Source organism: Myxocyprinus asiaticus, chromosome 33 (assembly GCF_019703515.2).
Source record: "Myxocyprinus asiaticus isolate MX2 ecotype Aquarium Trade chromosome 33, UBuf_Myxa_2, whole genome shotgun sequence".
Taxonomy (NCBI): domain Eukaryota; kingdom Metazoa; phylum Chordata; class Actinopteri; order Cypriniformes; family Catostomidae; genus Myxocyprinus; species Myxocyprinus asiaticus.
In genome coordinates, this window is record NC_059376.1 from 38,782,756 (window position 1) to 38,807,321 (window position 24,566).

Below are 24,566 nucleotides of genomic sequence, written 5' to 3' on the forward strand. Positions count from 1 at the left end.
TTAATTGGCAAGTCGACCCAAATAAAAAGTTAAAAAAAAATAATCTGTATCCGGTTGTCACAAACGCCTGGTAAAGTCTTGGAAATGTATTGGTCAACAAGGATGGGAACCTGGTAAATTGTTAAACCATTCTTTAAGAATTCAGTAATAAATGGTTTTACAAATGATTTGCACAAAAATGCGATCTGTCTGTGTTTCAGGAATGAGGCTCTCATTAACCAAAGATTGGATTTACAAATGTACGGTGTAAAGTTCTAAAACATTACACTTTGACATGGTCAAAAAGTATTTGAATTTTTGCTCAATTGATTATGCATCATATTAAAGCAATATTCTGGGTTCAATTTGTGGCATAATGTTTATTACCACAAAATTAATTTAGACTTGTCCCTCCTTTTCTTTAAAAAATGCATTGTTTAAAAACTTCCATTGTAAGTGCTTCACTGTAACCTCGGTTTTTTTTCTCCTGGTAATCAGCTTTATGCCACAAATGCTATCGATTGAGCTGAACTTGTATTCATATGCCCTTACATTTACAATGTTCACACATTCTACACCGTTACAGTGATCACTTTAAGATTGCAATAAAAAATAAAAGACTCCCATTAAAAGTTTCTGAGTGATCTTTTATTCTTCAGTACACAGGGTTTTAAGATCTCAAGTCATTATTGACTTCCAAGTATTCATACAGATTTCTGTATGTTCACAAACAAGCATTCCTCACATATATTGGCAGACAAATATAAAAAGGTGAGGGGCTTTTTTTTTTTTTTTACTTTTCTGTTTTTGCAGATGGCATGTCAAGGCACTATTTCAACATAAATATGTGACCCTTCTACACAGATGACCGTACAATAAAACATTTGACAGACAACAGACAATTCATCCCGATCTTTAGAGATCAAAGCTTCTTTAAATATATTTATATATATAAAAAACAACATACGTTTGAGGTTCTAGCTAATGTGTGCTCAGAATACTGTCTCCAGTTTGTTTGACCTGAAAGGTGAATGTGTACGCCTGTGGACAGGTAACGAAATGGACCTAAAGAACGTGTTTAAGGGGATATAGACAGCGTTATGAGTTGATCCAAGGGTGCTGTAGACACTCAGCAGCTGTAGCGCGGTTCTCTGGTATAAACTCAAGCATGATAAGGAGGAAGTCGCTGAACTGGGCCGCCTGGTCCAAGGGCCATTCATATTTCTCCAGTAACACCTCGAATAGTCCCCACGGCTTCAGGTTTGCGATATGCCGCAGCTCACCTGCACACACACATATAGATACACTCAAATTTGAGGATGCCAAAACTCTCAGACATCAAGGTGGCCTATTTTCCTTTCAAAGTGGATCACTAGTCCAGCACTGTGAAGGCAAGTTTGTGCTTCTCTTGACCATACAATTAAAGCGAATGGGGACTGACAACAGTAAGCTTGAGAACTTCACTAAAGGGGTGATCTTCCACAAGGTTGTTGTGAGCTAATTATACCCTGACAGCGAGACTGGAAAACCCTGAATAACCACTATTGAGTAATCACTGAGCTAATGAAACAGCAATTCATCATATCTTCAGTCTGTGGTTTGTCTATAACACTATCTTAAGTCTTGATATACTCCATTCTATTAAGCAAAGGTTAACAATAATGAGAAGCTATATTAGTAAACACATGTCCTTTAATCTGCTCTTACCTCTATGGTTGAAGTATTCTCTGGAGTATCTGCCTGAGAGAGCAAAGTGTGGAGGAATGGGGCCCAACAACTCAATGATGTGAGCTATGTGATCTGGAAAAACAGCATCACACATTTGTTGGACTAAATAAAGCATTTTATCCAATGATAAAACACATTTCTGTTATTTGTAACTCCTCTTGAACATTCGTCCTTTGCAATGTTAATGACAACATGAAATGGCATTTGCAATTTAATGAGTTGTTTCAGTGCAAGTGAAAGTTATTATTTAAATTATCTTAATTTAAAAAAAAAAAAAATAATAATAATAAAAAAAAAATATATATATATATATATATAACGGACATAACATATTTATTTGTTGGAATAATGGGCACTAATGATTTGTGTAAAATAAGGAAGAACAATAAATCCCGCTGACCTTCATCTCTTGTGTAGTCCTCTCCTGAATGAGGCTCAAACAGGTAGTCTCCAGTTGCCAACTCGAACGCCTGTCGAGAAACGAACCAAAAAAACAACACATAAGAGCCTGAAACACACAACACAATGCATGTAACATTACTGCACATTCACACTAAACAAATGTGAAGAACGTCAAATAAAATTAGAAACAGATTCTCTGTGACTTTGCTAACTGCAAAGTTTGCTTGATGAATTTTGATTAGAAGTGAATGAGTTCGTACCATACACGCAGTGCTCCACATGTCAGCAGGAGGCCCGTATTCTGCTCCGATCAGCACCTCTAGAGCTCGATACTGACGCGTCTGAATGTCCTCTGTAAAGTGCTTGTGCTGAGACAGAAGGCAAGACAACACTGCAATCAACAAGCAGTATTTCACATAATTGAAATATCTCTGTAAATATCGCAGAGCACGTTTTTTGGGTTGTTCTTAAAGGAATATTCCGGGTTCGATACAAGTTAAGCTCAATCGACAACATTTGTGGCATAATGTTGATAACCACAAAAATTAATTTAGACTCCTTTCTCCTCTTCTTTAAAAAACAAATACAAAAATCAAGGTTACAATGAGGCACTTACAATGGAAGTGAATGGGGCCAATTTTTGAATGTTAAAATAATCACTTTTTCAAAAGTATAGCCACAAGACATAAAGGATATGCATTTAAACATGATATTAGTGTGATAAAATCACTTACAAACCTTTTCTGTGTAAAGTTATAGCTAATTTTACAACTTAATAAAATATAATACAAATTTAAGCTTCAAATTTCTGTTGAAACCCTCCAATAATTGACCCCATTCACTTCCATTGTAAGTGCCTCACTGTAACCTTGATTTTTGATTTTTTTCTTAAAGAAAAGGAAGGACAATTCCAAATAGATTTTTGTGGTAATCAACATTGTGCCACAAATGCTGTCGATTGAGCTTAACTTGTATCGAACCCGGAATATTCCTTTAAGTAGGGGTGGGTAAAAATATAAATTTTCCGATGCATCGCAATCTTCATTTGAACAATATTGATCCTTAAATCCCAAGATCAATCTTTTAGTCTATGCGCAACCCTCTACTACAATGAGAGTAAATTGCACATATTTGCAACCAAATGTTACGCTATACAACTAAACTGTTTATATTTGGCAACTGGCTTGTAAATGTTCAGATCTCACTCACCAGTGATTGTGTAGTATGTTTGTGGAGTATTTAGCAACGAGATCCTTTCACTGCGTGTTGAGAGTAAAAGTTTGGTTTGAGTCCTTCATATAAAGTGTGTCCAAAGACGAGATCCACCCATTTGTCATTGAATAATGTCTCTTTTATTACCCTTTCTGTTCTTTACAGTCAGTTGTTGATCAAAAACAACCAAAAATAAACATTTAATTCTAATCACGCATAGCACGGATGAGGTAAAGCCATTCGAGTCTCTCTCATTAATATGCGCTCAATTACAGACCCTCTTTACAGAACTGCTGGTTTTCTTAAAGAGACAGTGCCATTTTTTAGCACATGTTCAACAAATCAATGTAGATACTGGTAAATAGTACAAATTATGCAATTAAACAATAAACATGTATAATATCTTATTTATTCATTAAATACATGGATTTAAAAAAATTTAAAAAGCAAAAATATGACCAAAATGATGAAAAACGTAAAAAATGTTATATAAAAGTATATAAAATATAATTAGTATAATTAATATTTTGAAATGTACCTAGTTAGAAGGTATAATTAACAGCATTAGCTGGGAGAGAATTTTTTTCATATGTAAGCAAAAGGGACATTATAACAGAAATCTAGCCATACGAACTGATATAGAATCGAAAGCTTGTGAATCAGAATCAAATCGGGAAATCGGTATCAATTCCAGCCCTATGGTTAAGGACCTGACGTGAACCATCATTAACTTTTTTGGAATGCATAGAATTGACACAAGGTATTTACCACCCAGCATGCATTGCCCAGGTCTGCAATCTTGATGCGTATCTTGTCTGCGTTCTGAGGCTCCAGAGGATTCACCAAGAAATCAGCAGCAGAGTATGCTGGGGAAAATAAGTGAAAATGACAAATCTTGTATGGACGAAGAGTGAGAAATCTTGCTATAAATATTATTTATCAAATATTTAAAAATAATACAAATGTTCAATACTGAAAAGTATAAATAAATTTATACTTTTACCGATTATTTGTGTGTGCTATGTATTTTTTACTTATTAAAGTGCTGCACCATTAGAATAATCACTCCAACAAATGAAAAACAAAGTATAATTTAACCATTCCACTTTAGTTTCATGCTTTCATATTTTTCGATGGAAATATTACAGGAAGTTTTTCTCAACTCAAATCCAACTGGAGCACTCACTGTTGGGGGAGAACAGCGAGCGCTCTGTGGAGTATCCGGACAGAGTGGACAGGGCGGATTCAGAGGTAGCAGACAGGATGGATCCAGACAGGCCTGATCCAGGGCTGGAGAACCGTAGGGGCCCGTAGCCATTACACCCATCCTCCAGCCACGACGAGCCTGATTCTGGACTGTGTTTGGTCTGAGCTCCTAAGGAGTGACCGTTCCCATTCACTGTAGCAAAAACATTACAAAAGTTAAAATACAGTGGAGGAAAAAGTATCTATATTTTAAATGTTCCAAAACTTTCAAATCTGGATGCTGTTTGTTTGAGCATTTTATTTTTCCAATAAAAGTACATCTCAGTATTGAGATTAAACATTGCTTTCTACAGGGTCCCCACCCTTTTTGACCAACGAAATTCCATGAATTTTCCATGACATTTCTAGTCATTTGGGATTGATGGATATGGGTTTTTCTAAATCATTTGGATTTAGACTGATTCACTACTGAATCATTTAGACAGACTTTTAAATACTTGTTGACTCAAAAGAACAATTCACTCACTAATTGGACATCACTATGCAAGCAAGTTTTAATCTAGATAGGAACAGAATCTAGCAACAAGACAAAAGTATATTTACTATAGAAATTAGTGGTTGACCAATATATCGCAGAGTCCGATAAATCGGCCGATATTCGGACTTTTTGAATTTTCGGCAACGGGCACTAAATTTTCCCGTTTGGCCGAGTTATTTCTTGAGGGTGCCGAAAATCGCCTGCTTGAATGTGAAGCGACTGAGACAAGTAAACGACCAGTCATGGTTCGTTTTATTGTTACGTGCCATTGTGTTACTACAATAACAGACCAATGTGCAACACAGTCTCATTTAAATGGTCTGCATATCAGAGCCGCGGCAGATGTATTTGAGCTCATAATGTTAAAGTGCTCGCCTGTTTCATTCTCCCTCTCTCTCCTCAACAGTTCCCTGTAACATTTAACTGTCTTGTCTAATGATAAAAAGGCAAATATCAATAAAACTAATATCATATACCGTCTGCAAATATGCGCATATCTCGCTTAAACAGATGTAATAAACCAACCTCACACAACTTCAGCAGATCCAGTATCCTGAGGAGCGCTCATTTATTTACCTCTAAAGCACGTATTCTAACAGCCTCTCCTCAGCGGTTCCCTGTCACTTTTAACTTTCTTTTCTAATGATAAAAAGCAAATATCAATAACACTTCTATTATATACCGTTTGCAAATATGCAGATATCTCGTTTAAACATGTAATTCACTAACCTCACGAAAATCCAGCATTTTGTTCCCATCGAGCGCTCATCTAATATCTTCCTCTGAAGCGCAAATTCCATCAGCCAGAATCAAAACTTCAGGATCAGGATCAAAAGTTCCTCTGATTCACAAATCACGACAGTCAGTCTGTGACTATCCAAGCAGGCGATCCAGGCCGTTTAAACTGATCGGAAATTGCTGCTCACTCTGGATCCGTACGAGCGCGTGAGTGCAACTTCAAAGTAAAAGCGCTTCTCGATTGCTATGAGTAAATGTACTGTATGTAAAATTGGTTTGATTCTGTATTTTAATTTTTTTTTGTTGAGAAGATGCTATTGCTCCTCTCTGAATATTGGCATCGGCCATTAAAAAACCCATATCGGTCGACCACTAATAGAAAGTTCCATCACTTTTCCTTGATTTTTAAGATTTATTTCAATTTCTTTGACATGTCCTGGCTTGAAAATCAAATCTTTCTTAACCATGACTGTTTGATTAATTTTTAGTGAATCAAGAAAGAAAAAAGAAAAAGAAAAAAAAACTATTCACATATTCATTTGAGTCATTGCATGCTCAAGAGAAGTCGTTGCAAAATATTTTTGCATTTTTATTTTCATGGCAATATCAAGTGCCCAAAAATAAATAAATAAAATAAATAAATAAAATGAAATAAGTATTTAATATACTGGACTATAAAAAATATGCATTATTATGCACTAAAACACTTATTTATCACTATGTTTTTAGACTAGTTTATTTAGATTGCATCTAAAATGTTGTGTTGTTTATAGAGCCAGCAAATCCCCCAGCTCACAGTTTTAGTCCCTTTCAGTCACCTAATTTTTAAACGCTCTACGAAGTTCGACTGAATCATCTGCGAAACGGACACACCATTAAATTCTCCTCCTGTTCAAGCTGAAGTTAGTTGATCATAAATTTATCTGATGTCATTAGAGAAGACGAACTGCTCACTTTGTGCATGTGTGTCATCGTCTTCTCCATCTTCGCTGAGTCTCCAGAGCGCTCGTGTGTTTCTGGAAGCATCCGGTGACAAAAATCCATCCAGCTCCTCCATCCGCTGAAGATCCAGCAGCCTCTCATCCAACAGACGCTGCTGCCGTTTGGCTTTCCTTTTCATTTTCTTCTTCTTGTTTTTTGATAATTTGCCCGTCTAGACAGACACAAACAAACATGGGTGGAAATGGAGAGAGTGAGATGGGCATTAGAACATCTCACACTTCAACAAATTTCAGAACCCAACAAAGTTCCAAAACACTTCTACAACAAGCATGAGAGATCAGACATGATGTTACAGTAGCTGATCAACTGGCGTAATTATGATTCCAGTTCTGTTTACAATCTCACAAACTGTTGGAGGGTTAGGGGTGATTTTATGTGATATTATTTTGGTTAATATACTCTCATAGAAACTTGCAGCATACAAATATGTTCATAAAATATTTGTATATGTGTTGTGTCTTTCTAGGGAGTTTTTTTTTTATTGCCACTGTTGTCTTCAGCTTGCTCATTGGTTGTAAGGCACTATTTCCTGTTAAGCTGCCTCGGGATGATAATTATTGTAAAAAGCAACAATCAAAAAAAGTTACATTAAAATATATCTAACATTTTCATAATATTCTAATTCTAGGTAAAAATAATTTTATATAAAAAACAAACAAAAAACTATCAAAAAGATACTATGTAAACTTATATATACACACAGTACTGTGCAAAATTTTAGGCACTTGTGAAAAATGTTACATAGTGAGGATGTCTTCAAAAATAATGACATAAATAGTTTTCATTTATCACTTAATGTCATACAAAATCCAGTAAACATAAAAAGCTAAATCAATATTCGGTGTGACCACCTTTGCCTTTAAAACAGCACCAATTCTCCTAGGTACACCTGGACACGGTTTCTCTTGGTTGTTGGCAGATAGGATGTTCCAAGCTTCTTGGAGAATTCGCCACAGTTCTTCGATCTATTTAGGCTGTCTCAATTGCTTCTGTCTCTTTATGTAATCTCAGACAGACACGATGTTCAGTGGGGGGCTCTGTGGGGGCAATGCCATCTCTTGCAGGGCTCCCTGTTCTTCTATTCCAATCTTTTCTATTTGTAAAAGTAATGTTTGGGAGTCTAACATTTATATTTCCTATTGACACACTAAAGCTGAAGATATACAGTTGTGCTCAAAAGTTTGCATACCCTTGGAGAATTGGTAATATAAGTACCATTTTTAAAGAAAACATGAGTGAGCAGGCAAAACACATTTCTTATGGGATTCATATTCAACTGTAGGTTATGACAGAATGGCACAATCATAAAACAAAACATGGCAACAATGAAAAAAATGAAATGACCCATTCAAAAGTCTGCATACCCGTAGTTCTTAATACTGTGTATTGCCCCCTTTAGCATCAATGACAGCATGCAGTCTTTTGTAATAGCTGTCTATGAGGCCCCAAATTCTTGCAGGTGGTATAGCTGCCCATTCGTCTTGGCAAAATGCCTCCAGGTCATGCAAAGTCTTTGGTCGTCTTGCACGTTTGAGATCTCCCCAGAGTGGCTTGATGATATTATGGTCAGGAGACTGTGATGGCCACTCCAGAACCTTCACCTTTTTCTGCTGTAACCACTGGAGGGTCAACTTGGCCTTGTGCTTAGGGTCACTGTCATGCTGGAAAGTCCAAGAGCGTCCCATGCGCAGCTTTCGTGCAGAAGAATGCAAATTGTCTGCCAGTATTTTCTGATAACATGCTGCATTCAACTTGCCATCAATTTTAACAAGATTCCCCGTGCCTTTAGAGCTCACACACCCACAAAACATCAGTGAGCCACCACCATGCTTCACAGTGGGGATGGTATCCTTTTCACTATAGGCCTTGTTGACCCCTCTCCAAACATAGCGCTTATGGTTGTGACCATAAAGCTCTATTTTGGTCTCGTCACTCCAAAGGCGTGTCAAGGTGTTGTCGGGCATATTGTAACCAGGCTTTTTTGTGGCATTGGCGCAGTAAAGGCTTCTTTCTGGCAACTCGACCATGCAGCTCATTTTTATTCAAGTAGCGTCATATTGTGCTCCTTGAAACAACCACACCATCTTTTTCCAGAGCAGTCTGTATTTCTCCTGAGGTTACCTGTGGGTTTTTCTTTGTATCTGAACAATTCTTCTGGCAGTTGTGGCTGAAATCTTTCTTGGTCTACCTGACCTTGGCTTGGTATCAAGAGATCCCTGAATTTTCCACTTCTTAATAAGTGATTTAACAGTACTGACTGGCATTTTCAAGGCTTTGGATATCTTTTTATATCCTTTTCCATCTTTATAAAGTTCCATTACCTTGTTACGCAGGTCTTTTGACAGTTCTTTTCTGCTCCCCATGGCTCAGTATCTAGCCTGCTCCGTACATCCATGTGAGAGCTAACAAACTCATTGACTTTTTATACACAGACACTAATTGCAATTTAAAAAGCCACAGGTGTGGGAAATTAACCTTTAATTGCCATTTAAACCTGTGTGTGTCACCTTGTCTGTAACAAGGCCAAACATTCAAGGGTATGTAAACTTTTGATCAGGGCCATTTGGGTGATTTCTGTTATCATTATGATTTAAAAAGGAGCCAAACAACTATGTGATAATAAATGGCTTCATATGATCACTATCCTTAAATAAAAGACAGTGTATTTGCATGATCAGTCATATTTTCAAAATCAATGCCAAAATTTCACAATTTCTGCCAGGGTATGCAAACTTTTGAACACAACTGTAAATAACCATCTTTGAACCAGCTTTTGTGAAACATCTTATGTGCCTAAGACTTTTGCACAGTACTGTATGTATGTATGTATGTGTATATATATATATATATATATATATATATATATATATATATATATATACATATATATATATATATATATACACACACACACACACACACACACATATATACAAATATGTCCAGTGCAGCTGATATATATATTTATTGACACACATAAAAAAATAATTTTTTGGGATTTTATGCATCCTAGACACTTACATTGTCCACTTACATAATCAGCGAGCATCAGAATAGCCTCTCATTCTTACAATACGAATTTAACCATGTATTATGCTGCATTTCCCACAAAAAAAAATTTACCAGACAAATAGCAAATTGATTACTCAAACTCCAGTATCTCCTTTGATATAACAGGTCTCCAAAGGCAGAATATTTGTATGAATGAACAATGTCAGAGCTGTGTGGCTTTAAAATAGATTTGCGAGTGCATATGACACGTTTTCAGCATGCAATGTAGCACACGCACTCTCCGAGTGAGAGCAGGGAGATAAGAAAACACATGTCCAGTTTTGAGCGAGAGCCAAGGGCCATCAGGTTGCGAGTGAAGAGATTTGCAGTCGTGCAACCGGTTCACAGATGCGCTCTTGCATGATATGCATGCATTCATGACATTAACAGTATTACAACGCCATAGAGCTATGGTCTATTAGGCTGGACTATGGTCTATTGAGCCAATAATTTTCATTAACTTAATACATTTTTATAGTATTTATGTATGTTTTGATTTCATTTGTGGAATTTATCATCAATCTTTGCACCTCCCAGCTTGAAAAACATGAACCTAGTCTGTGTCATACAATATCTTTCTCAGGAGGTGTTTTTAAGGCACCGTTTTCTTTTCAACAAATTTCCCCTTACCCTATGGAAGTTTTTTTTTATTTATTTTTTGCCATTCATCTCATTTATATTCAGAAGAGAGGAAAATGTGACAGTAAATTGTGAAATCACCCTCAACCTTGCAGAGGTGGTGTATGAAATAAGGGAAACAGAACAGAGGGAGCAGAAACTGTCATGACGTGAGAAAAGATAATGCCCCTGTCTGAGCACAGCGTACTACAGCGTTCTAATTTGATTAATTCCATAGATTAAAAGAAGAAAATGAAACTAAATGCACAATGATCGGACGAGAAAGGTGTAGCTATATCTGGTGTGATGCTCCTGCATGCAAACACCTCTGAAAGCTATAATCAGGTTAGTGAAGGGTTAATGGGAAGAAATCCACACATCTGTGGGGCAGCACAGATCGTCAAGACCAAATCCACTGACTGGGTGAATAAGGGCGAAAAAGAAACCTTTTCTTCATAAATGAATGATTTAAATTATTTTCTTACGGTACATGTATTGAGCAGGTAATAAAAGTATATTAAGGTACATAAATAATAACATTAAATGTAAAAGTGGTAGCATATATACGGTACACTGAAAAGGCACATTTTCACTGCAAACATGTCTCCAGATACGTTTAATATGTTTAAAAAACAAAACATTCATCTGCATCATGAACTTCGTATTAAAGAGAATACATATTTACATATGAAGCACAATGCCAGGACACAACGCCATGCATAATTTCATATTCAATTGTATATTTCTATTCTATTTCTAAAATATTTAACATTTTATGCAGAAACTCGCCAAACACTGTTGTCGAAAAATTGAGATACATATGGAATTGTTTTGGAATTGGATTTTGACTACTTTAATCTAAATCATATTGAACAGTGTGATGGCAATCTTCATTTGAAGAATCCTGATATCGACTTTTACAAATCTCAAGATCAATCTTTTACCCATAGTTTACAGTTTAGCTCAGTTTTGGTTGCGTTTATTATTATATCTGTAAAATAAATAGCAATTGAACAGCGCCCTTGTTGTTAATTTTTTTAATTAATATTTTTAGTAATATTTTCATAATGTACCAAGCTAGAAGGTTCCCTGAATAATTTACATTAGCTGAGAGAATTTTTCTTATGTAAACAAAATGGACATTTTAACGGAAATTTACCCAAATGAATCAGAACCGAATCAAATTGCACCAAAATCGGAATTGAATCAAGAGCCTATGAATCTGAATCAAATAATGAAATCTGTATCGATACCCAGCCCTAACAATACAACTTAACTAATCTTAGATGACAAGAAATGTAAAGATGCACAATATATCGGTGACCATATCGGTATCGGTCAGTTTTAGATTAAGATATAAAGATATAAATAAATATAAAGGGATATGATGGCCAATAATATATAGATTTCTAATATTATTAACCATCATATCGGTTATTAGCGTTTATAACATAAAAGTAATTATCAATTATGTCAGCTAAAATTCCTATATCGGTGCAACCCTAAGAAAACGAAAGCATATTTCACATGAAACTTTAAATTCAAGTGAAAAGGTCATATTCTTTTCCCCCAGATCAGTGGATCTGGCCCTGATCATCACTAGAGATTTGCCCCTTTCCCAGTGGTTCATGCCCATATCTCTACAGAGGCAGGGGTGGGTTAGGAGACAGCAGGCAGAATCAAACAGTCATGTGTAATTTACTACAACCTCTCTGTATTTGAGCAGGCACAACTCTGAACGTACCTGTTTCTCCCTTGGGGCCGTGCTAACTGCCGTCAGAACAGAGGAGGAAAGAAGGGGAAGGGACAGAAAACCACAATGATAATAATTATAATAATAAAAAAAAGAAAAAAAGAAAAAAAAGAATATAGAGAAAGAAAAGATAGGACACAGTTAGAAAGCAAAGAGACGACAGAAGAAATGAGAAATGATTGGCATATTCACTAGAGAAGCAGAAGTGAGATGACGACCAGCATGCACATTAATTTAATGGCACAGTTCAATTGCGATACGAGCCAATTTGAAGTTAAACACACATCCAGCAGATCTACAATTGATTTTACGCTTTCTTACCTTTTTACCCTTTAAACGGCAGTAACATCATAAAGTAACCCTTAAGTCAATTTTTGAGGATAAATGAACCAGCCAATGTGATTGGAGTTTTGAAATAATCCGTGCAGGAAGGCAGATCTCTACAAGCAGGATTAAATCACCATTACTTATAAAGAGTGAGACCATGAATAAAGTTATGCACTGTATGGGCTTGAAGAGTTAACTAGATAAACTAAAGGGTAAATTGTCTGGGTCATATATCTCCCAAAATGAAAATAAATCAATTCTATTTTCTTCTGTTATTATTCAAAGAAAATTGATTTTAGGACAATTAAGATTTTGGGGGGGTATATATACATTTACATTATTTTCATGAGAATTACGCATACCCCCACCCCCTGAATTATCATTACCATATGGCCATTACTGTAATTTGAAAAAATATTATATGATTGATTTAAATTGATAAATTAAAAAAATATTTAAATATTATTTAAATTGTATGGCTTGTATACATCATAGTATTATGCTGTACTTTAACTTATTTTCTGTATTACAGATATCCAATATAAAAATGATGGTGTTACAGCAATGAGAATCACCTTTGAGAATAATAGGAATTACAAATAAATAAATAAATAAAAAAGTAAAACTTCTGGACAAGTTGATCACTTTAATGAGAAGTTGGCAAAATGTGCTTAATTGTCACGATTAGGGGTGGGTAAAAATACTGTTTTTCCGATTAATCGCAATCTTCATTGAACGATCTCAATATCGATTCTTAAATCCCAAGATCAATCTTTAACTCAGTGCGCAACCCTCTATTCCAATGAGAGGAAATCACTTGCATTTGCAACCAAATTTCACGTTATGCGACTAAAGTGAATACATTTGGCAACTGGCTGGTAAATGTTTACGATTCACTCAACAGTAATTGTGTAGTTTAGTCATGAAGTGTTCAGCAGTTGAGAGTAGAAGTTGTTCCGTGTGTGTCCAAGATGAGATCCACGCAATCCATTTGTCATTGAATACTGTCTCTTAATACCCTTTCTGTTCTTTACAGTTAGTTATTGATAAAAAAAATAAATTAAATAAAAAAAACATTTAATTCGAATTATGCATCGCACAGATGAGATAAAGCCATTCGAGTCCTCTCTAGTTAACATGCGCTAATTTAAAGGCGCTGTTTACAAAAATGCCGTTTTTTTTTTGTTAAAGAGACAGTACCAGTTTTAACACGTGTTCAACAAATCAATGTAAATACTTGGAAATAGTACAAATTATGCAATTTAACAATAAATATATATCAAAAATAATATATGAAATATAATATCTAATTTATTGATCGAATACATTTATTTGTTCATTTTTAAAAAGCGAAAATGTGACCAAAATGATGAAAAAGTAATAAAATATAATTAGTAAAATGTATATTTTGCTATTGTACCTAGTTAAAATGTCCCCTGTATAATTAACAGCATTAGCTGGGAGTTCATTTCTTTTAATGTCCCTTTTGTAAGCAAAAGGGACATTATTACTGAAATAAACCCATATGAATTGATACTGAATCGAAATGAAATCGAATAGAAAGCTTGTGAATTGGAATCTGTATCAATACCCAGCCCTAGTCATGATTCAACTATTTCTGAACTTCCCATGGTCTAGTAGCCTGCCTTGCACATTGTAAAAAACAAATCATCATATGCAGAAAAATGTTTCAATGACTTCAATCAAAATTTGCGTGCACACCGAAAGCTCAAGAAAATGCTTTTCCGATGTAATAATACAATACATTTTGCTGTAAATTAAAAAAAAAGTTAATAAAACTAATGACATCTATCAGATAATTGCAGGACACCAGTTTATGCTGTTATAGTTTAAAGGGGTCATCGTATGCCCTTTTACAAAGTGTTTATTTTTTGGGGTGGGTCTACTACAATAGGTATTTATGCTTTTTTTCTTCTTTCAAAAAACACATTATTTTTCACACATTCTACATTTCTGCATTACCTCTCTTCCCAGTCTGTCTGAAACGCTTCTGTTTAGTTCCGGTTTCTACGAAGCCCCTCCTTCCGAAAAGAGCAATGTGCTCCGATTGGTCGGGTGGACCAGTGTGTTGTGATTGGTCGACCACTTCAAGGGTGTGTCCGATATGTCACGCCCCTTACCATAACCGTGAGATTCAGCTTCTCAGATGTAAACATTAACAATGGTGTCAATTATGCCTTATCAATTCGAGCCCGAGTCAGATAATGAGAATGCAGAAGAACAAGCGAATCGACCAGAACCACATTTACAAGCAAGACTTGAACAGGATGTTTCACAATGGTACGTTTTTATTTTGTAATTCTCTTATACATCTCAGATGCGATGTTATAAATTATTCAAAAGTAACTGCATTTTCTGTATACACAATATCCATGTATTACACAAAATATCTTTCACAGAGGACAATACGCCGGGCGCATTTCTTCTGCGGCAGTGCGCCGCGGGGCGAAGGTGGCTCGCGGGACAAGGAGTCTAACGCGCGCGTGAGTCAGAGGGTGTTCCCGAGGCCCCACGGCACTAAAGAATGTAACTCACATTTAATTATCTTTTCATGGAACAGGTGTAGCCGAATCTTTGTCGCCAGAACTACGAGCGTTGAACAGAAACTTACAAAAGTGAAAAAAGTGGGACCGCAGCTAAACAACATATCAACACAATTTAGCAAGCAGAGTCAAACAGCTTTGCACTTAGTCTACATCGTAGCTACAACACAATACTTTGAATTAGAACTGTCAATAAGAGAAACATTAACAAATAATAAAACATACTTACAGGTTGTGATCCAGAAACGCAACATTGTCCCGACAAAGTAGGAACTGCTTAGTCTTTCAAGGCAAGCTTTTGAGAGAAGCCGGCATTGTATTCCCCGAAGTTATGGAAGCTGTCCTCCGTAAAATGTGCAGCACACAGATACATTTTAGGGCTATAATGTTCAGGAACAGTGTTAAAAATAAATTGTAACCACTGTTCTCTACGTTCTTTGTCCTTAGGAAGGCCAAAATAAGGGGGTTTTGAACCCGGGTTGAAAAAACAACATCTCTTTGACATGTCAACAACACATTGGCGCTTTTCCACTGCACGGTACAGCTCGGCTCAGTTTTGTTTTACTACAGCAACTCAACCAGGCCTCACCCCCTTTATTTTTTGAACATGCCTTGGGTGGGAATTATTTAAATTAGTGACATAGATGGATCCCAGAAAAAAACCTCAGGACTACAGTGTAGTCCTTTTAGGGAGTTCAGAAACAGTGTTAAACTAATATAGACAATAACTCGCTTTGGAGTGGACTTTGTGCTTCGTAACTTAGCAGACATTTTTTATGCTCAAACAGCAACATTACACACTAAAAGGAAAATGTAAAAAAGCATACTACGACCCCTTTAAACAATTGTATGCTATTCATTTCAGTATATAGTGTATGAAGTTTCTTTATACACTGTATCTCTCATATTTATTATGCAAGCATTATGTCATACACAAGTCTGAAAGGAGTCTTACGTGAGTCTCACAGGATCTTAATGTGAAACTCATGTCACTCATGTCTCAGAAATAAAGAACTGACTTTTAAAAACGTACCGTAGGAGCCAGAGGGGGGCGGAGCTCCAGCTTTCTGCCATAACGTGGCCTCTGCTGCCAGTCGTCTGACGTACACCTCGTTTACATCAAGCAGGATATTTTCTGGCTTTATGTCCGTATGGATGATCTTGCATTTAGTGTGCAAGTAATCTAGACCCTCGAGAACCTGAGCAAAGAGAGGAGGACATCAGGAAATCATGTAGTATATAAGTTACATATTATATGTTATAGTATCAGAACTATATAGTCGCTGCATATCTAGGAAAAACCTAAACATTGCTTCAGGCAACGCGTTTATAATGTATAAGCAACATACCTGAATTTCTAATGAATAAGTGTCAAAATAAGAATATACTGTAGCATCAAAAAGTCACAAACAAGGGGAAACAAAATTTGACAGGACGTTTTAAATGGTATTAGCTATTAGAAGATTTCATGAATGAACAGCAGACTTGCCTGTCGAAGAATGCTCTTCACACAGACCAGAGGCAGACCCATGTAGCTGGACTTAATAATCAATTTTAGAAGCTGGTGACCGAGCACCTCTAGTACCATACACACATCTGAGAGAGCCAGGAGTCAAGAAAAGTGAGATAGCAAAGAGCCAAGTGTGTTGATTAGACACATACTTATATGAAACTGTGAATTATGAAAAAGTAAAATGCAAGAAAGGAAACTACTAAACAACTTGAAACTGCATTAGCATGGCATTTAATTGCCACAATGTGATGTAATTAGGTAAAAACAGAAAAGTCATCCGGAAATAATGTAGGGTTGGACTGGGGGTTTTGATCATCAGGATGACACCAGCACTCAAGCCAACAGAAGTGTGTGTAGGTCATGTGGTATAAGTGGTAAGGATACGAACACCGTTGACGCCAGAGATCTTAAAATCATCGATGAGCTGAACTATCCTTTCCCGTTTAGTGTCTGTGGGGTCACTGTCTCGCACCTGTAAAAAAAAAAACTCTTTAGCTCAGAGTGTTTTTATCTTAAAGACATGGGATGTTTCAACCTATCTTTGTTTAAAGTGATACTTCACAAAAAATGAATAATATATCATCATTTACTCACCCTCATGTTGTTCCAAACCCACATGACTTACTTTCTTGCGTGGAACACAAAAGCCTAACGTTTACTTTTGTGTTGCACAGAAGGAATAAAGTCACATGGATTTGGAACGACATGAGGGTGCGTACAGTAAATGATGACAGAATTCTAATTTTGGGGTGTACTATCATTTGAAAATCTTAAAGACTTACACATTTCAGTAGTTTAATCTCATCCAGTGCAGTCTCAGTGTAGTGCTGGGCACTTTTAACCACTTTAAGGGCCACAAACCGTTTCCGTCTATGAACAGACAGACAAATGTAAAATAGGGTTGAATTAACACAGACAACCACACGGCATGTCTGGCTGACAGTCCAAACGCTTATAAACTGACATTGGCTTATAGCTCAGAACAATGTTTGCAGAGCATGCAGCCAGCGATTAAATCTCCGGGATTAAGATTCAAGTAGATTCCAGCATGTAAAATACTCACTGTAGATCCCAACACAGCCATACAGTGGAGAAATGACCCCATCCCAGTTTTCTGACCACATGATATCTGCCATTAAACAGGTCTCCAATCTTCACTGGATAATATCCTCCTAAAAAAATAAAAATAAAAATAATAATAATAATAAAAAAAACATTGTTATTTAACCATACTGCAATGCTATTAATTTATATAAAGCATCGCACAACATTCTTTCTGGTCAATATGACAGTAGGGTTGCAAAATTCCGGGAATTTTCAAACTTGGAAACTTTCCATGGGAATTAATGGGAATAAACTGGAAATTTGCAAAATTGCAAGTTAGCCTATAACAGGGAACTTAAATGTAGTTGTAAAAAAAAAAACATCTTGCAGCATAATCTTGGTTAAAACAACCAGATTTAAAGCAAATGCAGTTGAATTTCTAGCCTGTGCATTCCTCACAGGCACACAGTACACTACTTACTTCAGCAGGACTATTGAAGCCACACTACTGCATTTGAGCCCAAGGACTACATCCAGTCAAGTAAGTTTTGATGATATTACTAGGGTACATATATTTGATCTATGGTATTAAAGTTTAACTAGCAAATACTAAATCAAAATGTGTTTATACAGTAGCTAGCTAGCCAGTAAATAAGATATGCTAAATGTAAGCTAGCTAACACCATTTCATTGACAATTTAAGAGGCTAGCTATCATGGTGCTAGCTAGCTCATCTGTGATGCTGTTTCTTCTGCCTTCTGCTAGCCAGTTTTCTGTTATCATACAAGAACATAGGTTATAGTTTGATTTAGCATGCTGACAGAGGAGTGTTCATCTATTCATTTGTCCAGCATCAATTGTAAAATATTTTTACCATTCCAGAATATTCCAATTGTTTAGCTAACTATTTATATATATATATATATATATATATATATATATATATATATATATATATATATATATATCTGTGCATGGCACTGCATTAGTATTTTTTACAAGCTTTTTTCTAATCTTATTCTACAGAACAATGGCACATGCGCCATCTGATGTGTGGATACATTTCACCTCAGCCAATGTAGAAGGAAAGGCTGTGTACATCTGCAAATACTGTGCAAAGACCTATGTTAAGAATGCCACAAAGATGCAGCAGCATATAGCCAAGTGCCCAAAGTTTTTCCCAATATTTCCAAAATTCCCCTGTTTAACTTCCCATGGAAAGTTTCTGGAAATTTTCCGCCCCTTTGCAACCCTATATGACAGTATTTATATAATGATGATAGAAATGTGCCAACCGGAAGGTATTGCTTATATAGCATTTATATTGAGGTAGATATATTTGTGAAGCTACTGGTGCAACACGATCACAAATCACCGACAAGAGGCATCTCCTCAGCCATTTTTGTATCTGCTCTAACGTGTTAAAATTCCCTTTTGGTGCAACCGGAAGCACGCTGCATCAGCAATGTGGGAGACCTGGGTTCGAATCTCGCATTGAAACCAGGAAGTAATCGCATTTTCATAATCAGTGATAAGAGCGATTCAGAGGTTGCAGTTTTCCCTCTAACATTACATTTTCCATTCGGTTAGGTTTAGGTTCAGTGTTTGGGTTGGGGGGTACAGTTTATAAAATTTGCATTCCTCTTCACTGTATTACAGCCTGTACAGCTGAAAACAACTCGCTTCACAAGTTGCTTTTGGGGCCCCACTGTGGACATTTCACCTGGAAAATGGAGCTCACGCGTGCCCATATGCCCAACAACACTTATCACCTTGGCCACTGGGGGCAGTGTTGCACATTTCAGTGAGCACAGACCAATTTTAGCTAAAGAAAAGTAAACCTACTGTTTCCGATTTCACTCTGAGATCAGTCTGAATAATGGGCTAGACTGATTTGCCTTATTTACAAAAAACATGGAGTGATGTGAAAATAGCTGACATAACCGACTGTGTTTAAATTTTTTCCAAGAGGTCAAATGAGATGAAGAACCTTTAACTTCTTAAGTATTTAATTAACTGGATTATTAAAAAAATAGGCATTACAACATGGTTTTTAAATATATATAAAACAAATTCCAGCAAAATTATCTATATTGTGTTATATACTGTATACCGTTACGTAATAATTACTCATACCATAAGATTTTGGTAATACCACTCCCCATATTTTGGACTATTTTAATGTTAATTTTCACAGCTATGATATTTGTAATTAACAATGGTGTTAATGATTAAATAACTTTTTAATATATATTTAAATGACCAACTTTAGAGTATAAAGTAGAGGAAGACCGATATATTGCTTTTTTTTTTTTTTTACTGATTAAACTGTGCCAATAGTTGCCTTTTGGAAGTATCGGTTATCAGCAAAAATCTATGCAGACAGTTGCTGATAGTTATAATGATAATCAGTTATCAGCCCTTTCCACCACCTTAGTTATCGGTACTAGCAAAATCCACTATCGGTCGACCTCTAGTATAAAGAATAAAGATTATGAAGTATGAATCCATCTGTATATCCATCTATAGCTTTCACAAAGATCTCTACAAATGAGACATAATATAAACACTGTAAAATTATTTAACACAGAACATATATAAATGTAATCTCACTTCTGATTATCATCATACCTTTACAGTAATCTGCCGGATTCTCCTGCTCTTCATCATCTGAGCCGAGCAATTCGGCAGGAGGCGGGGAAAAGTCTGGAGGGGGAGGGCTCAGAGCCTGCAGTGGGGTTGTCTGATTAGATGGAGCCTGTGGAGTGGGAGGAGTCGTGGAGAAAACAGAAGGTAGGCACACTGAAGTTGCTATTGGAGTTGAGGGTGTGTCTGGAGATGAGACTATGCTGGGTGATGTAACCACAGCGATGGGAACTGAGTGCGGGAGAGGGGCTGGAGGCTGCAAGTCTGGAGGGCTCTGAGAGAGGTTTAACGGGGGTGTCGAGGGTGACTCTGGAGGGGTGGTGGATCTGTGGATGGTGAGGATGTGGCACAGTTCATCTGAGGAGGGGATCTGGGGTCTGTAGGGATATAAATCAGACAGAAACAAATGCTTAACAAAACAGTGAATGTAAACGGCTGACATTCTGTGTCATTACTTTTTTTATAACATTTCTAAAGTACAGTGTTATACAAAATTTCATTTTGTTTAAAGGGAACATGTCTGTTGTGTACCACAAATAGTCACGTTTGAAGGCACGTAACGTTGCTATTTATAATCAAGCATGGCTGATGACAACTCCATAAATTAAAAAATCAACCGCTACTATTTATTATTAGAGATTTCCAGCTGTGCCGTTCAGATCAAGGCCTTATGGTTACATATACCTCGATCGTCTGTGCAATTCAAAATATCAACATACAGTCTCTTTATAATGCCAATAATATGCAGCCATGATATAGAAATCATCACTTTTTATTGAATTTATTGAACATCTAAATGGGCATTAAGAAATATATTTTAAATGTATTTTTTTAATATAAAAATACATATAAAAATATTTCAATAATGCAATTTAATGACAGAAAATGAGACTGTGGGAATTAAATGAACACTTCATTTAAACAGTATTTACTCATTATGCACTAAAAGAGGGAAACTACTTCTGTTAATCAGCAAAAGTCGGTGGAGTTATCAGCCAATGATTTTTTCCCCTTTTTCTCCCAATTCCCAATGTGCTTTTAAGTCCTCGTGGTCACGTAGTGATTCGCCTCTATCCGGGTGGCGGAGGACGAATCCCAGCTGCCTCCGCGTCTGAGACCGTTAACCCGCGCATCTTATCACGTGGCTTGTTGAGCGCGTTGCCACGGAGACATAGCGCGTGGCTTCACACCATCCACCGTGCGATTTTAATTTTTTTATTGTTTTCCTGTAAAAATATCTAAAAATCCTTAAAGCAAGAATTTGATTTATCTGGTTTTAGAAACAACACTTCATAAGATATTTAGGTTTTTCAGAGAATGTATTTCTAACATGTGTATTTTGTCTTACTGTACTGGCAGAGTTTTTATAGTCAAAACAAGTTAAAATATCTACCAGTGCTGAAGAAGTAATCCAAAGTATTTAGAATACATTACTGACCTTGAGTAATCTAACAAAATACATTACAAATTACATTTTACAGCATGTATTCTGTAATCTGTAGTGGAATACATTTTAAAAGTAACCCTCACAACCCTGTATACAGGTGCATGCAATGTTCATCTTGACATGATGTATGCATGTATATTGTTCAGATTTGTCCAGGGGTGTGTTAAAATAGGCCCAACGTGCATGGGGAGAGAGGGAGGGCCATGAGTCAATATGCTTATCAGGAGAAGTGACTCCCCTGGCCACCCTCCTATATATTTTTAGCAGCAACTCACAGAGCAGAAACCCAGATCTTCTTCCACACCTACTCACCCCAGCTCCAAACTAGAGATGTCCAATGTTGCTGCTTTGCGATGCCTCTTGTTTTTCTTCTTTTGCTTTTTGCCGTGGCTGTTCTGGGGAAGGTTGTTATTACTGCTGGATACTGTCATGCATAAGAGATAACATAATAAGATCATATTAGACATGTTGTTATATGCACCACTCCCCTTCACTTTATATGAGCAACTAATGGTGGGCAATCCCGCAACATGCATGGACAGATCGAGGAATGCTATTTGAGTTTATTAAATGCATGTAATTATCAATAACCCGCCGAATAAATCATAGGAAAATAAAATCAATGAAAATCAAAACATTCGATTCTGTAAACGTGCTCGCGCTTAGCTTCACCGCTAACACGGGCTAGAGTCATGAATATAAGCGTCATTTTTACCCTCACACGTGCCGACATTGTTGTTTGTATACTAAGGACGCATAATAGATTCATAGACGTCAGCATATTTGGGGTTGTTTGGTTGTATTTGAATGAAAACAAGCTCACCGTTCATCGATATCATCGGGACAGCTGTCACATCACACATTCGCTCGAGTAGATTCTGCGCATGCGCTGGGGCAGAACGCCGTGTTGACAGAACTCGTGCAAGTCAGTGCAGTTCCGAATCATGTTTCAGCCCAAAATAACAAGAAAGTATATTTATTATATTGTATTGTGACGTTTTTCATGGCAATTTTCACCCCCAAATCTCATAAAAAAATATATTAAAACAATCATTATTTTAAATGATCATACACATAAAATTGCAATCCAATAATTAGCATAAATTAAATAAAGTACAACAAATTCTGCAGTGATGTACTAAATGCTTCACATTCTAATAATATAGCATTATTTTTTCGCATTATGATAATGAGATGTATTACTGTATAAACTGTCATGAAAATAGCCTAATGCCACAATGCTAAATAAATAAATTAATTAATAATAATTAAATAAAAAAATCTTATTGGTCCTAAAATAGGCTTCATTTTCTTTCACCCTTGGGCACTGTTTGTTTTAGACTCACACTTGTAATGTCTCAGTCAAATTTTTTTTTTTTTTATGAAAGAAATATAATAACACTAACTTCCATAAAGTAAAAACACGTAAAGTTGTGAATGTGTGTGTGTGTGTGTGTGTGTGTGTGTGTGAGCGCATGTGTTCTGCATTGTGGATGTGTTATAGTCTCACCCCTTCATTTCTGTCTGTGTGTGTTCTGCACTGTGACTGAATACTTGCTTTTATTTGACAAATTACCCCCAGAATTGCTCTGTTAGTCTTGCTTATGCATTTCCTATGGTCGCTCAAATTTGACCACACACGTGTTGCTTTTTTTGTCATGCAGCCTAAACTCATTGAATCCAGTCCAAAAACATTTGTGTGTGTTCAGATGGCAAATGTAGGAAAAGTAACAAAGCCTTGCGACACCAATATAAAGTATTCAATTTTTAAAGAAACAAAATTGATTATGAACAACAGTGCACAAGGGTTAAGCAAATTATCATTTCTTTCTGTTTTTGTTTTGTTGTTTGATATGACCTGACATTATTGAGATTTACTGGTTTAGGTCATAGAAACAGGAGGTGTCCCAAACAACACACTATACACTTACAAAATATACTATGCACTCAGCCATGTAATGTATGAATTTTCAAAGTGTAGTGTCGTCCTAAATGGAACACTTAACGGCTTTTTACTACATGGATGCGTTCGCCATTTAACAGCTGACGGAAGTGACGTTTTAAACCCAAGCGTTGTGTTGCCGCTAGCTTTAGCGCGCTATCCACTCTCAGTTCAACAATTTCATCTCAATAATATGTATATTCACACAGCATGGTATGATGGTAACGCGTTATCTCACTTTTGTAAGGTGCTGTCTTCACAGAAGTTTCGCTAGTTGTCATATTCTCCATTATTTACAACTGTTTTGCCAGATCACCTTCGCTGCTGGTAACTCCGCCCCTTCCGCTATGTACAGCAAGCCGCGTGTGCTGAGTGCATGAAGTGTCCAACATTCCACACTCCGTTTTGATGGTTGAAAAAGTGCATCATCCGGGTACTTGAAGTACACTTCTTTTGCTGCATTTTCAGTGTAAACATACTATTCGCACTACACTGTAAAAAAATGTCTGTAATTTTAATGGTAAAAGATTGTAAAAATGCTACAGAAAAAAAAAGTTAATTGATTAACGAGTATTAACTGTAAAATATACAGTACTTTTTTTTTAATATATTTTAAGACAATAGTTTTTACAATAACATTTTGTAAAGATAAAACATTTTTAGATGTAAAAATTATGATTTTCCTGTATAATTAATGGTACAAATGTACATTGTTTAACAAGAGAGTACATGTACTTTTTACAGTAAATTAAGGGCATTAAAAATTAAAATGACAGTAAAAAACAATAATCGGGCATTACCAAAATTCCCTGCATGAGCCATCATATTTCAATATATTTTATGGGATTAGTTGTTT

General features: G+C 36.2%; 1 protein-coding gene across 1 annotated transcript; it reads right to left on the minus strand.

Moving 5' to 3' along the window:
* Window positions 1-605: 605 nt before the first annotated feature.
* LOC127424224 (SRSF protein kinase 3-like) lies at window positions 606-23,043 on the minus strand. Its single transcript, XM_051669212.1, has 16 exons — window positions 22,592-23,043; window positions 22,081-22,192; window positions 20,307-20,698; window positions 17,695-17,803; window positions 17,414-17,501; window positions 17,016-17,103; window positions 16,608-16,714; window positions 16,152-16,317; window positions 12,219-12,244; window positions 6,758-6,956; window positions 4,508-4,720; window positions 4,090-4,187; window positions 2,370-2,477; window positions 2,108-2,177; window positions 1,687-1,779; window positions 606-1,262 (listed from the first exon to the last, which is right to left on the minus strand). The coding sequence occupies exons 1-16, from the start codon at window positions 22,629-22,631 to the stop codon at window positions 1,078-1,080; spliced, it is 2,094 nt and encodes a 697-aa protein (XP_051525172.1). The 5' UTR covers window positions 22,632-23,043; the 3' UTR covers window positions 606-1,077.
* Window positions 23,044-24,566: the final 1,523 nt, after the last annotated feature.

Bases quoted from the DNA above. Each gene is read 5' to 3' on its own strand.
- LOC127424224 (XM_051669212.1), bottom strand. From the start codon at position 22,631: ATGTGTGATGTGACAGCTGTCCCGATGATATCGATGAACG. The intron at 22,193-22,591 runs GTGAGCTTGTTT...TATGCATGACAG, and splicing joins CCCGATGATATCGATGAACG to TATCCAGCAGTAATAACAAC. The intron at 20,699-22,080 runs GTGAGTAGGTGT...ATATCCCTACAG, and splicing joins ATCTCTAGTTTGGAGCTGGG to ACCCCAGATCCCCTCCTCAG.